Source organism: Lissotriton vulgaris, chromosome 7 (assembly GCF_964263255.1).
Source record: "Lissotriton vulgaris chromosome 7, aLisVul1.2, whole genome shotgun sequence".
Taxonomy (NCBI): Eukaryota; Metazoa; Chordata; class Amphibia; order Caudata; family Salamandridae; genus Lissotriton; species Lissotriton vulgaris.
Window position 1 is genome coordinate 194229941 of NC_141695.1, and position 13489 is coordinate 194243429.

General features: G+C 44.4%; 1 protein-coding gene across 3 annotated transcripts in view; it reads left to right on the plus strand.

Moving 5' to 3' along the window:
• Positions 1-13178, plus strand: part of LOC147701168 (peripheral myelin protein 22-like) — a 154556-nt gene extending 141378 nt beyond the window's left edge. For all 3 annotated transcript variants that reach the window (XM_086929927.1, XM_086929928.1, XM_086929929.1), the window contains one exon: positions 11103-13178. In XM_086929927.1, the coding sequence (XP_086786053.1) occupies positions 11103-11428 (326 nt within the window). In that variant the 3' untranslated portion in view covers positions 11429-13178. The remainder of the gene's footprint in view (positions 1-11102) is intronic.
• The last annotated feature ends 311 nt before the right edge of the window (positions 13179-13489 follow it).

Genomic DNA, 13489 nt, shown 5'->3' on the forward strand with positions numbered 1-13489 from the left:
GCAGGTCTTCTTGGAGTCCTTGAGTTCGTCGGTGAACCAGGGAGCCTTCTTGCTTCTGGGTTTGCTGGGAGGGTTCTTCAGTGGTGCTAGGTCGTCGGCGCAGGTGGTCAGCCACTGCGTGAAGTTGCGGGCTGCTTCGTTGGGGTCCGGTGTGCTGGCAGGTGGGTTCTGGCTGAGGGAGGTGGTGAGCTGGTCGGCGGTGATCTTGCTCCAGTTTCTGTGAGGAACCTGTTGCGGGTGGTGATGGGTGGTGGTTTTTCTGAAGCTGAAGTGGACGCAGCTGTGGTCGGTCCAGTGAAGCCCAGTGGAGTGGCTGAAGGTGATGTGCTTGCTGGATGAGAAGACGGGGTCAAGCGTGTGGCCGGCGTAGTGGGTGGGGGTGTTGACCAGTTGCTTGAGTCCGAGGTTGGCGAGGTTGTCCAGCAGGGTGACGGTGTTGCGGTCCTTGTTGTTCTCCAGGTGGAAGTTGAGGTCCCCCAGGAGGATGTAGTCGGTGGAGGGGAGGGCGTGCGGGCTGACGAAGTCGGCGATGTCTTCGCTGAATTGTGTGCGTGGTCCCGGGGGTCTGTAGATGAGGGTGCCTCTGAGGGTCGTCTTTGGGTCGGTGTGAATCTGGAAGTGGAGGTGTTCGGCGGCGGTGTAGGTGACGTCGGCGTCGGTTGTGATGCGGATGGTGTTCTTGTGGACGATGGCGATGCCTCCTCCGGTTTGGTTGACGCGGTCCCTCCGGATGATCTTGTACCCATCCGGGATGGCGATGACGATGTCGGGGGCTGAGGAGGCGTTCATCCATGTTTCAGTGAGGAAGGCGACGTCTGGAGATGTTGTGTCGAGCAGGTTCCAGAGTTCGACGGCGTGTCTGTGGACGGAGCGGGTGTTGAGCAGGATGCACCTGAGGTCGCTGCTGGGGTTAGGCTTGGCGGGCGCGGTGCATGTTCGGAGGCAGGTGAACTTGCAGGTTGTGCAGGTGAAGGGTCCGTGGAAGTGTTTCGGAGCGGCTCGGCAGCAGGCGGGGTTCCGGCCGGCATTGAGTGCGTTGAGGGCGGCGGCGGCGTAGGTCTGTCGGGTCGTCTTGCGTCTGTGGGGGCCAGGGGTCCTGGCGCTGGGCGCGGTCCAGGCGCAGACGGGTGCAGACGGGCTTACCTTTAGCACACCTTCGGCGTGCAATCGGCGCGCCCGCTGTGCGTCAACGCTGCGCGTTTGCCACTCTGCCATATTTGGAGAGTGGGGGGCGGAGCGAGGGAGGAGCAGCTGGGAGGCGTGAGCGGGGTGGCGGCAAGGAGGGGGCGGTGATACAGAACGAAGGAGGGGGGCGGGCCGCGGGGGATCAGCGGCAGGGAGCGGGGAGCGGGGAGAACAGCGGGAAAACAGGTGGCAGGGAGGCACAAGACTGGGAGATACAGGGCACGACGATCACACAGTGGGCACAATAGTATTAAGGAGAAAAACACGGCAGTGAGAGAGAACACAGCACAACAGTCAGCAGCGAGGCACAAAAACCGGGAAGAATCGCAAAAAGCACAGCCAGGGACGCCTGAGCCCAGGGGACAGCGGCGGACAGGAGACAGCAGTGGGGACACCGGCGCACTCTGGAGGAGCCACGCGGCGGCGGGTGGAGCTACCGGCTCTGACGAGGTCAGCTTCATGCCTATGTTGCGTATAAAGTGTAACTAAATACAATGGATAGGTGCTTGGATACATGTTCAGTTTTAAAAAAAATGAAATACCCCCGTTATAAACAATATTAGATCTTGTCTCTACAACACGAAATAAATAGAGGATGATGTAATTATTTCAGACTGGTAATCGAAAAATATTGCTTTTTCTGCCATGTTCCATACATTTTTGTCATTTGAATAACTGTTGTTTTGATCTCTGGAGAAACTTAAGTCTGGTGGCATGGCATCAGTTATAGGTCTTATTCATTTGAAAGAAAACAGTTAGGGGCATATCAGCAAGGGCCGAAGTTAAAGTTATCGCCGCTTTAGCGTCTGGTTTCGGACAAAAATTGGCGATAATTTTAACGCTCTTTTAGCAAGGACAAGCTATCGAGTGAATCCATGCTTCTTCGCACTTTCCCTTAAAGCCCAGCTTTGCATCTCTAATGAGATGCAAAGTGGGCGTTCCTCCCCAGAATAATGGGAGAAATGTCGCTAGGCGACATTTCTCCTATTATCAAGCATCATTCAAAGCTGCATAGCGACAGGAAAAGTAGCGATAAACTCTGTTATAGCTACTTTCCTTATGCCTGTTTTGAAACTAACTTAGCCATGATATCCTATGGAAGGTGGATATCATGGCTAAGTATAAGTAGCCCTATCAGCCAGCTATCGCCTAAAGTTGTGCGATTATCACTGGATTTCTAGCGATAATCACACAGTTAGGCAGCTTACGCTCTGAATTTTATCGCTGTGGAGATAAGCGTTGCTGATAGCACGCTATCTCCGTGATGAAATTCAGAGTTGGGCGGCGATAATTATCCTAGCGCTAAGTGAGCTTAGCGATATTTTTCGCTCCCCTCTTGATGATATGCCCTGTAGAGACTACAGTTTGCATCCCTGTCAATTTGGGAAGTCACTTATAATTGTGAAAAAAGCGTTGCACACGCTGGACCCGATTCACAGAACTAACCTAAGACAAAATCCTAAACTTACTACCACTTACTCATTTTGGTATTCACAGAAGGCACTTACTCATTGATGAATAAGTGCCTTCGGCGATAAAAAAATCGGGCGATGGCGGCGAATCCCATCTATAACGTGAGATTTCCAGCGATAAAAATCCTATTGCTAAGGAAAATCTTGCTAAGTGAGGTTTTTACCAGGTGTAAAAAATAGCGGTTAGCGCGCAATGTTTTATCCCGTCGCTGGTATTGCTAATAGGCGATAGCTGTGTTAGCCACTGCATTCAGTCGCTACCAGTTTGGGTACGCCCACTTTGCATGTCATTAGCGATATATATCGCTGACATGCAAAGCAGGCCCCAAACCGGTCGCTATCGTCTGGAAGCTGTCGCAAACTGCTGTTAGCGACAGCTTGGTAATTGGGCGAGAAAAAAATTGCGGCTTAAGCTGCAAAAAGTGCGGCTAAAGCAGTGATAACGCCATTGCTAATATGCCCCAGAGTTTTTCTTGTAAACCCTCACCCACCATGGTTACCCTTTGGTGGCATGCGTCATCATAGGGTCCATCGTGATCCGCTACGGATAGGGGCGTGCTGCGACCTACGAGTTGCGTGGGATCACTATTTCCTTTATCAATGATAAAGGATGGTGTTTAATGAGAGGGAAGTGGGGGTGGTGTTATAGTTTAAAAATACCACATTTTATTCCTACCTCTAGTCGGTATTGTTAAAAGGATAGGGTGAGATTTAGAAAAAAAGTAGGTTATGATACTAATTTCCTAAAGGTCAACATGTTTCAAGCCGTACCCCTAATTAGGCTTTTCTTCAGGACCTAGGGAATCCAGTTCCCTGGTACCACTACTATTTTTTTTTTTAATCTGTGCACACTATTTGCATGACAAAATGTTGATGTGTCGATGATAACATAGTAACATCCTAATTACATGCAGGGTCCCATTCATGACATTTTGTCTCTCTTTTCTTATAACCACCAAGTTGGTCTTGTATTCCACCACCTGTGGCCCTTGTGTTTGCATTGTTTAATATTATGTCTGGTGACAAGTTATGAATATAAAACAAAATACCCCTGAAACCATAAATCAGACTATTACCTTAGCGTCATGAGTCCTTTTTATTAACTAAGGGCTTTAAACAATTTCTCATGTATTTTTTATATCTGTTTTGGGGCTCCTTAACCCCTTCGATTCTGATGACGAGCTCAGCTCGTCATCAGCCACGGGGGGCGTGAGCGGATGACGAGCTGAGTTCGTCATCTAACGCGGCTTTTAGAAAAAAGCTGCGTAGCGCGAAAATAACCGCCGCAGCGATGCGGTTAAACCAAATATTTTTGAACATACCCTTAGAATTGTGTTGCAAATGTAGCGATCATTACAATACTTACATACATACAGTACAAATAGTGCAATAAAACAACAACATACAATTTTGTTAGCATCTGAAACATATACACGTATTTACATATTCTCTTTTTCAGGAACCATTTTTGTCCTACACATTCTTTATCACTGTTGGAACCTTTCCTTATTGGGTCCTCAACTAAGACAATGTTATACTCAGTTTGAAAGACTCAAAGAATAAAGATTGAGTTCTCAAAAAAGTTCTCTATGGAGTATGTTTTAGGTCCATATTTACTCTGATTCTCTCAATTATAGAATGCCACCGCATTTCGACCTTCGTTGGGGGAGACCACAACAGATTTCTTATGTGAAGGGCTTCATCAGGGCGGTGAGATTTTCACGTAGGATATTATGCCAGTTCCTTATTCTTTTGGGTGCTGGAAATGTTTGGTGGCAGTGTGTTACAGCCTGTTCTGATTGGGTTCACACTGGTCTTAGTCTCAGTTCCGCTTTTTTGTGTTTCTTTTACTGGTCAAAAACTGTTTTGTGATTCCTCAAGGGTATTACGTTCTCCTTCGAGGGTCCTGAGCGCGAGGGTCCTATCTACTCTTTCCCGCATACCGCAAGATGCTGTTATTCCTTTTGTTTTAGACTCAAGTTGTGGCATTGATGAGCACAGATTTGTTTTGGGCAGATGGTTGAGGAGTTTTGTTAAGAGCTCAGTGTGAAATATGATGCAGTAGACTACATGAGATATCAATTCAGCTCTTGTCTGCTCTACTTATGGGCAATTTCAGTGGGTGAGGGTTCACTGGAGAAAGGCTGTTACAAGATTCCCAGGACCGCAATGTTGTTTGGGGAGTTAAGGGGAGCTTAGAGTAGAATATAGCGACACACATCCTTACATTCAGCACACTGGATGGGTGTCTTTCAGGGTGTGATGGCAATTGAAGTGTAGCAAATTGAAATGTATGCCTTCCAGAAACAGGAACAAGGATATCAGCCTTGCTGCTCCATTCAAACAGAGTTGTCTTTGATCCAATATGTATTCCAGGATGTGGTGGTATTGACTTAGATTTAAATTGGAAGTGGATTTGATTAGAGAGCATACTTTAATATCCACATTATGTTGCTCTAGGACTTATCCCAATGGGTGCATGTAAATATGAAAAAAAAACTGGTCAAATAAGTCCTCATGTGACACTTTATATAACAACTTGTGTGCTAAAAGAAAGAGAAAATAATGTGCATGCATAAATGGGAACGAGTAACCCAAGCTTCATAACCTGAGACACTGACCGATGAGGGCATGATGGAGAGGAGGAGTCAGGTTAAGCATCATTCATCTACTCAGGAAGTGACACCACTATATTACCCATCATCCATTTGCACAGGAGATAGCATCCCTGGATTCTCAACAAAACATTCTTTAAAAAGCCAATAAAAAGGACTTTGTTCCTCATTATCTGTCTGCACAGGAAGGGAGATCACTGGATTACCCTTCATCCATCTACACAGGAAGTAACATCTCTGGGTTCTCACCCAAAAAAGTTGTTAAAAGAAGATGCTAAAGGAGAGGACTTAATTTCTCCTCATCCATTCCACAGGAAATTACATAACTAGATTCTTCATCATCCATCTGCACAAGAAGTGACATCAGTGGTGTTCCGCCAAAATGTGACATCACTGGACTTCCCATTATCCATTTGCACAGGAAGTGTCATTACTGTTCAACCACTAAAACCAAATTTAAAAGAAGAAGCCAAGAAAGAGGACTTAATTACACAGGAAGTTGCATCACTGGATTGCCCCTCACCCATCTGCACAGGAAGTGACATCATTGGTTTCTCACCAAGACCGTCTTTAAAAGAAAAAGCTGTCATGCACTCACCTGATCCCAACCGTGGAGATAACACTGGAGCCAATGCTGGACCTCCTTTCCATCCCGAGGATGATGCAGGTCAGGAACCGAAACCTTAGATCCCACACTGTTCTGTGTGGGGGAAGGGAGTTATGATAAAAAAGGAAAAGAGAGACTTGCAGTACTGGATCTGCTCAGTAGCTGTGGGACACAGCATAACAGGATTTGTCTCTTCTGAGACCTTCTTCATTTGTGAGGTAGACGTGCACCGGATCAGAACCTCTGGCTTTGTGATGATACAATGCACTGGAAATAACACAATGAGACAGTTACCATCAGTACACTAACAGGTGTCCACATACAGTGAGCACCACCAGAGCCACCAAAAGGAACTCCATCCACAACCCACAATCAAATCAGAGCCACCAAAAGGAACTTCATCCCCAAAAAATCCTTGCCAACTCCGCCAATTCTAAGGAACTGTTCAGCGTCATCCAGGAATTTACCAACCCACGCAGCAGAGCCAGACATCACCCCCTCCAAAAGACCTCTGCAACAAGCTGTGAACTTACTTCCACCACAAGATCAAATCCCTCTACGACATCTTCACGGACCATCTTCCAGACACCGCAGCCTCCCTGCGCCCCCCTCGGACAACAAACAACCAATCATCTCCAACTGGACACCCCTCATGAAGGAAGACACCGCCTGAGCCATAAAAGTCATCCACTTGGGGGCTCCCACCAACCCCTGCCTTCCTTACATCTACCACAGATCTGCGGCCGCCATCGCACTAAACTGAAATGCACCATCAATACACCTTTGAAACAGGCACCTTCCCGTCTAGAAACGTGCAGAAATCAGGCCCCTACTCAAGAAGCCAACAGCAGACCCCACCGACCTCAAAAAACAAAACAGGTCCATCTCGCTCCTCCCCTTCGCAGCCAAAGTTGCAGACAAACTGGTCAACAGAGAACTAACACGGTTCATTGAACACAACTTCATCTTCGCCCCGTCCCAATCTGGATTCCGAAGAAACCACAGCACGGAGATGGAGGTGCTTGTTAGATTTCCCAAAGCGCTAAAGTGTGGAGGTTATGGAGCAGAACGTGTGCTCTTGGGGACTGCCAAAGTCCCCACCCCAAATCAAATGCCCATGGTGAGGGTGACACCTGACCAGTTCGTCCTTAAGCAACTGGTTTTCCTGGAAATAACAAGAGGAGGCAGTTACCATCAGTACACTAACCGGTCTCTTCATACAATTTACATGCATTCATTTCAGTGACATAAACTTACAGGTTTCATCATCAGCTTGACATAAATATGTAACGGTGCAACGCATGTGTTTACAATGCTTGCCTTTACAACGCGGTCATTACCAGGACCATGTTTTAACAATGCGTATGGAACGCGGGCACCTGGTTATCTGGAAGGTTCTCGAACATTGGAGAAAACACGTTTTAGTACACTATTTGCGCTTACAGAAAGACCAGATGCAAACTGGGTGATCGGAACCAAATCACAAGAAACAAATGTATCATTTTCGCTGGAATGTACATCATGAAAAACAGAGGGAGGAAGGCTTGCAATTGGCTCACAGGATGTTGGGAAAGCTTGCAGGAATTCAAGGGCAATGGGATTACATGTGCTGGGGATAAATCGATCATGAACGTACTGGAGGAGCATCCGTTATGAGGATGCTGGGGAAACATCAGTCATGAAGGTGTTGGGGGAACATCAGTTATGAAGGTGATGGGGTAACATCAGTTATGAGGGTGCTGGGGGAACATCGGTCATGAGGGTGCTGGTAAAATATCAGTCATGAGGGTGCTGGGGAAACATCAGTCATAAGTGCCATAAAGCGCCATAGGTATAAAGCAACACGAACCTTGTACACTAGACCAAAACGTAGGGGCACAGGTAGGGGTTATGACAGAAAGGGAACAAGAGGGAATTGTGACAGAAGCCAAGCAAGAGAACTTCATTCAACATCCATCTGCACAGGAAGTGACACCTATACAATAGCCATCATCCATCTATAAAGGGAGTGACATCAGTGGATTTCCCACCATCCATCTGCACATGAAATGACAACCTGTTTTCCCACTAAAACCAGCTTTAAAGGAAGAAGCCAAGAAAGAGGATTGTATTTCCCATCATCAACCTGTACAGGAAGTGGCATCACTTCCTGCCTTCTCAGTAATTCATCCAAATCCTCAGGGAACCCCATTGCCCTGACTTCTGCAGCAATGGTGGACACAAATATGGACTTTGCCTGCTTGGGTCCATTAAAACCTGGAAGGGCCTTGGGTCAGAATCCTTGCTCTAGTGAAACTTACAAGGCAATATCAAATCATGTGCCTCAATCCTCACATCACATCTAAATGTAGATGACCCAGAGTCGCACATAGCATAAGACTAACATGTAGACTCAATCTCATACGCATTCCACTAGCTACCACACACCATCAAACTACAGAAGACCCATTGCAGCTAATGCTCATTAAGTCTTGCTCTGCAGTACTCCACACATCTTACATTGGAGATCACAATACCAATCACAAGCTTGACACTCTCTTTATTACATAAAAAGGTTCGCACCCACATCTTCGCACTTCATAGACGTTCTTCTTCCCACAGGCTGCAATATCCATTGTGTAGACTGCACAATCAGGGAAGAGGCCTCATCTGTCACCCATAAGTCCTGCTGCACTCTAGGCAGGCCAGGAACACTCAACTCCGTGGAGCTACTGATATGACTTTTCCCACTTTCTACAACTCAGACTGCCACCTCTGATCTCAGCTACAGGCCTCCCTGAAAGAACAAGGGGGCATATTATCAAGGGGGTTTATCTCCGCTTTTTTGGCTTTAAAAGCCAAGAAAGCGGAGATAAAATTATCTCCCTATTACCTAGCTATCGCTAACACCAGTTAGCGACAGCTAGCAGGAGATAGCGACCATCTTGGGCCCCACTTTGCATGTCAGTGATATTTATCACTAATGACATGCAAAGTGGGCGTGCCAAGATGTTAGCGTCTGAAAACAGTCGCTAACATCGCTATCTCCTATTACCAACTTTTGGAGATATTCGCTCTAAGCGCAAATATCTCCAAAAGCTAACACCTGCTCTGAGCAGTTCTTAGCCATGTTATCCAATGGGAGGTGGATAACATGGCTAAGAGCATTAGCTCTGTAATGCATGAATATCGCTGACTTTTCAGCGATATTCATGCATTGCGGCGATTTTTATCGCATTTGCGATAAAACTTGGTAATACCAAGGTTTATTTGCGGTAAAAATCGCCGCAGCTCAGCGGTAAATTGTTGTCTCTAACCAAGCAATAGCGATAATTATCGCTATTGATTGGTAATATGCCCCCAGGACTTTATTGATAAAGTATGCCCCTTCTTGGGACAACCTCATACCCCTACTTAGCTCTGTGAATGACTCCTTCACTCAAGGCATCTTCCCAGAAGCTCTAACAATAGGCTAGATCCTTCCACGTCCAAGGAAATCTACCCTACACCCTGATGACCTTCCAATTACTGGCAAGGATCTGGAACAATTTGGGAAAGAGTTGAAGACTCACTTCTTTAAAGAACACTACATCACAATGCATTAACCATCTGCACCCGAGATTCCTCTCCTAATACTCATTTACTTTATGCTTATCTTTAACCATGAACAGCGCTCCACTGCCTGTTGGCTTTGTTTGTACTATAGTAATAGCATAAACATTCTTCCAGTGGCACAATGGGTTCCCTCGAAAAAGGAAAGACAAAAATACATCACCGTAAGAGGATTCAGCAGCGTACATGGAAGGATGACATTCTCAGAACACAAGAAATGGACAAGTAAAGCTTGGTTTCACAGTGTTTTAGTTGCTAAAATGTTTTACTGCATTCATGTCCAGGACTAGTGCTGTTTCTGAATATTTTACATTCTCTGTAAAATTTGCTTGGTTTGCACTCTAGCTAGCATACATGCACCCAAAAGCAGAATGAACAATGAATGTTGCTTGGTTTTAAAATTTCTAATTGTATTTTTCTTTTTCCCCATGAAAACCATCAGCCAATGCGTTACATTCCCTTATTTAAGTGACTTCTTCAGGGCTAACTCACTAAAAGTTAAACATGGTTGAAAGAACTGTTTTATTTGCTCCGGTGTCTTTAATATGCAAATAGTCATGCGGAATGTTTCCAATCCTCTATCGGTACGCCTGGGTATTATTTGACTGCATACTACTTTCTGTTTTTTGCATTTACTGTCTCCATAGAATCTTTCTATATTGCATTTTAATGCACATTGTGATTGGCTACCACAGGACCATTCCAATCTCACTCAATTTGTATTTCTCATTACCACCTTACCTTGGGGTACATTTTATGGGTACCTTCATCGGCAAGCAATGAACAAATAGGACAGATTCAACTACAATGATTGGTTTGATATTGCATGTATCATAGAGACTAATGTACCTTGCTTGAAGGGTGTATGTTTGCTGAGTGCTGTATGTAAGATGCTTTGGGTATTGTATTTGGGGGTGTGAGGTGTGTTTCTGTCTTTTGACTGCAAGCTTGAGCTCTTCATAAGTGTGCTAATATCACTGAGGAGTGTAAGACTGAAGAGTTACAAATTAGCTCCGTCAGCTAAATTCTTTGGGATTACAAATTGTACATATCTTTTTAATCCCTTGTGTGTGCCTTCTATGCTGTAATTGGTAGGTATTACCGGGTACAAATATACTAGATCTAGAATGTGTGTAATGCAAACAAATAACTTTATTCGAATCTCCATTCTAAATTGGCAAGTAAAATTTAATTTGGTTGGGCGCCATTTGTTGATCACAAACAAGTTAACATCACTACTCCCAAGCTACTAGCCAGAAGTATGGTTTTGTTTCTTGGAATTACTCATGGATGGCTGATTCTGAGCTTGAGGGATAGTCTAGTTTGCATACTAGACATTGCATGCAATGTACCCCCTTCCTTTGTTTAGCATGTCCACAATATCACAAACCTTTACTGTGAACATCCACTGTTAATGCATTCTTTGTATTATTGTGCAACACTTATTTATTCCTATTTACCTGTTCATAAGCATACATTAAATGGTTTTAAAAGTGGCTTTTGGGGGCTGTAAAGATGTAATGATGTTACCAGTCTTGTTTTCTTTGCTATACTTTTCTTTTTCTTTTACCTTTGGGTGTTTGTCTCTTTCTCAGTTTTTTTTTCTAACTCAATTCTTGTGTCTGCCTACAGGAATAATTGGCTATTATGTTTTTAAGAAGGAAATTCCAGCAACACTCGCACTGCCAGAGCCAGTCCCTGGCCAAACTACACAGTTCATGGCAAATCCATACACAGTCCAACCAGGAGCCGTCCAGCAATACCCAGTTCAACCAGGAGTGATCCAACTTTACCCAGGACCACCTGTGCCCAATCAGCCCTATCCAGGATCAACGGAGGGGCTTGTGCCATATCACGAACCACCACCTGCCTATGCGCCGCAACCAGACTTGGCCTTACCCTACCCACAGTACCCTGTACAGGCAGCCTTTCCACCTCAACCAGAAAAGCGTTTCTAATTATTTATCATAACTTTGTACACAGTTCTTTGGATCATTCAACTTGACTTTAAGGAAGGCGGATTTCCATTGGATGCATCAAGCCACAAGCCAGAAAGCATATTCTGAAAAACAGTCCATTATTATGGTTCCACATGTTGAATTATATATTTCATCATCTAGGCTCAAACTACTATAAAGCAACTCAACACATGCCCGAAGAATAAGTCATGTTTTTTAATAGGATGCCCTTTTTGGGTTGCTACAAGAATCAGTCTTCCCTAAGGCCTTCCACCTCCTCATTGAGTAAGATCTCCAACCTAATAAAAAACATACCACAGATACTGCAGGTCAGGCACAAGAGATCAGACCCAATGTCAAGCAACACGTTTAGGAAAGGATACTAGCACCAAAATGTAGTTGAATCCAGATGTTCAACTACATTTTGATATACAGACAACCGCAATCATGATAGCGAATGATGCCATTTGCGTGCGATGAAGGCGATGAGGTGCCTGCCTACTGATTTATAGTCAGTAAAAGGACACTCTCTACAGCTATTGTACATTGTACACAATGGGGCATCCATTTGCAAGTTGCCCAAAGTGCATGGGAATTTCCATTTGAAGAAGCATCTTCAATGTTGTGACTGGTAGCTCCGGTAGATCACAGATTATTCAGAGTGACCTCTCGAGATCCACTTGCCTCCCTTTACCATGTGTGGTGTCTCACTGCTCCAGTGCTCAGAGAATGGGATGCTTTCATTCTCTCTGCTACTAAATCCATCGAAGACAAAAATATTTGTGTACAGTCTGTTCTCATTTGAATTTACCTACATGATTTAACAATGAAAGAACAGTTCAATGTCTTACTCTGACAATGTCATTGGATGTCTTTGTAGACTCTCCCCTCTCACAGAAGGTTTCTCTCGTGGCAAATATCAAATTAATTTGCTGTACAAGACAACGCATTTTATTATCTCTCAAAAATTAAGAATAATGGCTTAATGTTTCTTTTCAATCACAGCCTGTTGGTGTGTTGTTGGCTGCTTGATGCTTGACTGTGCCTATTTTTGATGTCTTTACAAGGTTTTATTACAAAAACAGTCAAAATAAATGGCTGACCATGTATGCACACGTGTGGATGCATAGGTGTCCTTTGAAATTTTTGGTAAATAAAATTCTGCAAAAACATTCAAAATGACCTCCCGTGCATGTATGCACTCACATTGGCCTATGTCTTTCAGTGGTTTTGTAATTAAGTTTTGAAAAACATTTAAAAAATATCCGCTCATGTGGGCACATGTACATACATGCCCGCTCTTAAGGCAGCCCTTTTAGAATGGGTTGAAAATCCATTCCAAGATAACAACCCATTTGTGCATTTGCATGCATACAAGGGCGGACATTTTGAAATAGGTTACAAGTCGACTTCTAAACAAAGCAGCTTAAGACGTGTGTGTGTGGGACATGACGTAGTGCATGCACCAACAAGGGCCGAGTAGGTGTTTTTGGGCAGCATGAAGTCAAACCCAAAATTAAGTAAACAAAATGAATGCAAAGAAGACTACAGGATCTTAGGCCTGAAAGGTACTACGTTCTCTCTGTTGTACAACTGGGTTGTTGGGCAGAATGCTAACTCTCAAAGAGAAAGGAACAAATGGCCTTAGTGGGTTGACCCATGAACCTTGTCTTATGCTGTGGTGGGAGGAAACACTATGTAATGTCAGATGCACAGATCAATGAATAAAGATGACCTGCTGGTAACCCAACGTATTAAGTATTAGCAATTTGAGATGTCATCAGCGTTGTCACCAATGATACAATTTAACACGTCATGAGTGATGTAATATGTGATGTCAAAAACAGTGCACAACTGCATTTTAACTGTGGCTTTTTTATTGAATTTCAGAGATACCTTATTGAGTTTTCAGCAAACCTTACCATAAATATTTGCTTTTTGTTAATGAGTTCATGTAGCTTTTTAATCAAATTCAACCTAAGTTGAAGCCTGACCATTGTTGTGGAGTGGACACATTTTGGCTATATCTAATGGGGAATACCTGAAATCAATTTAGAAAAC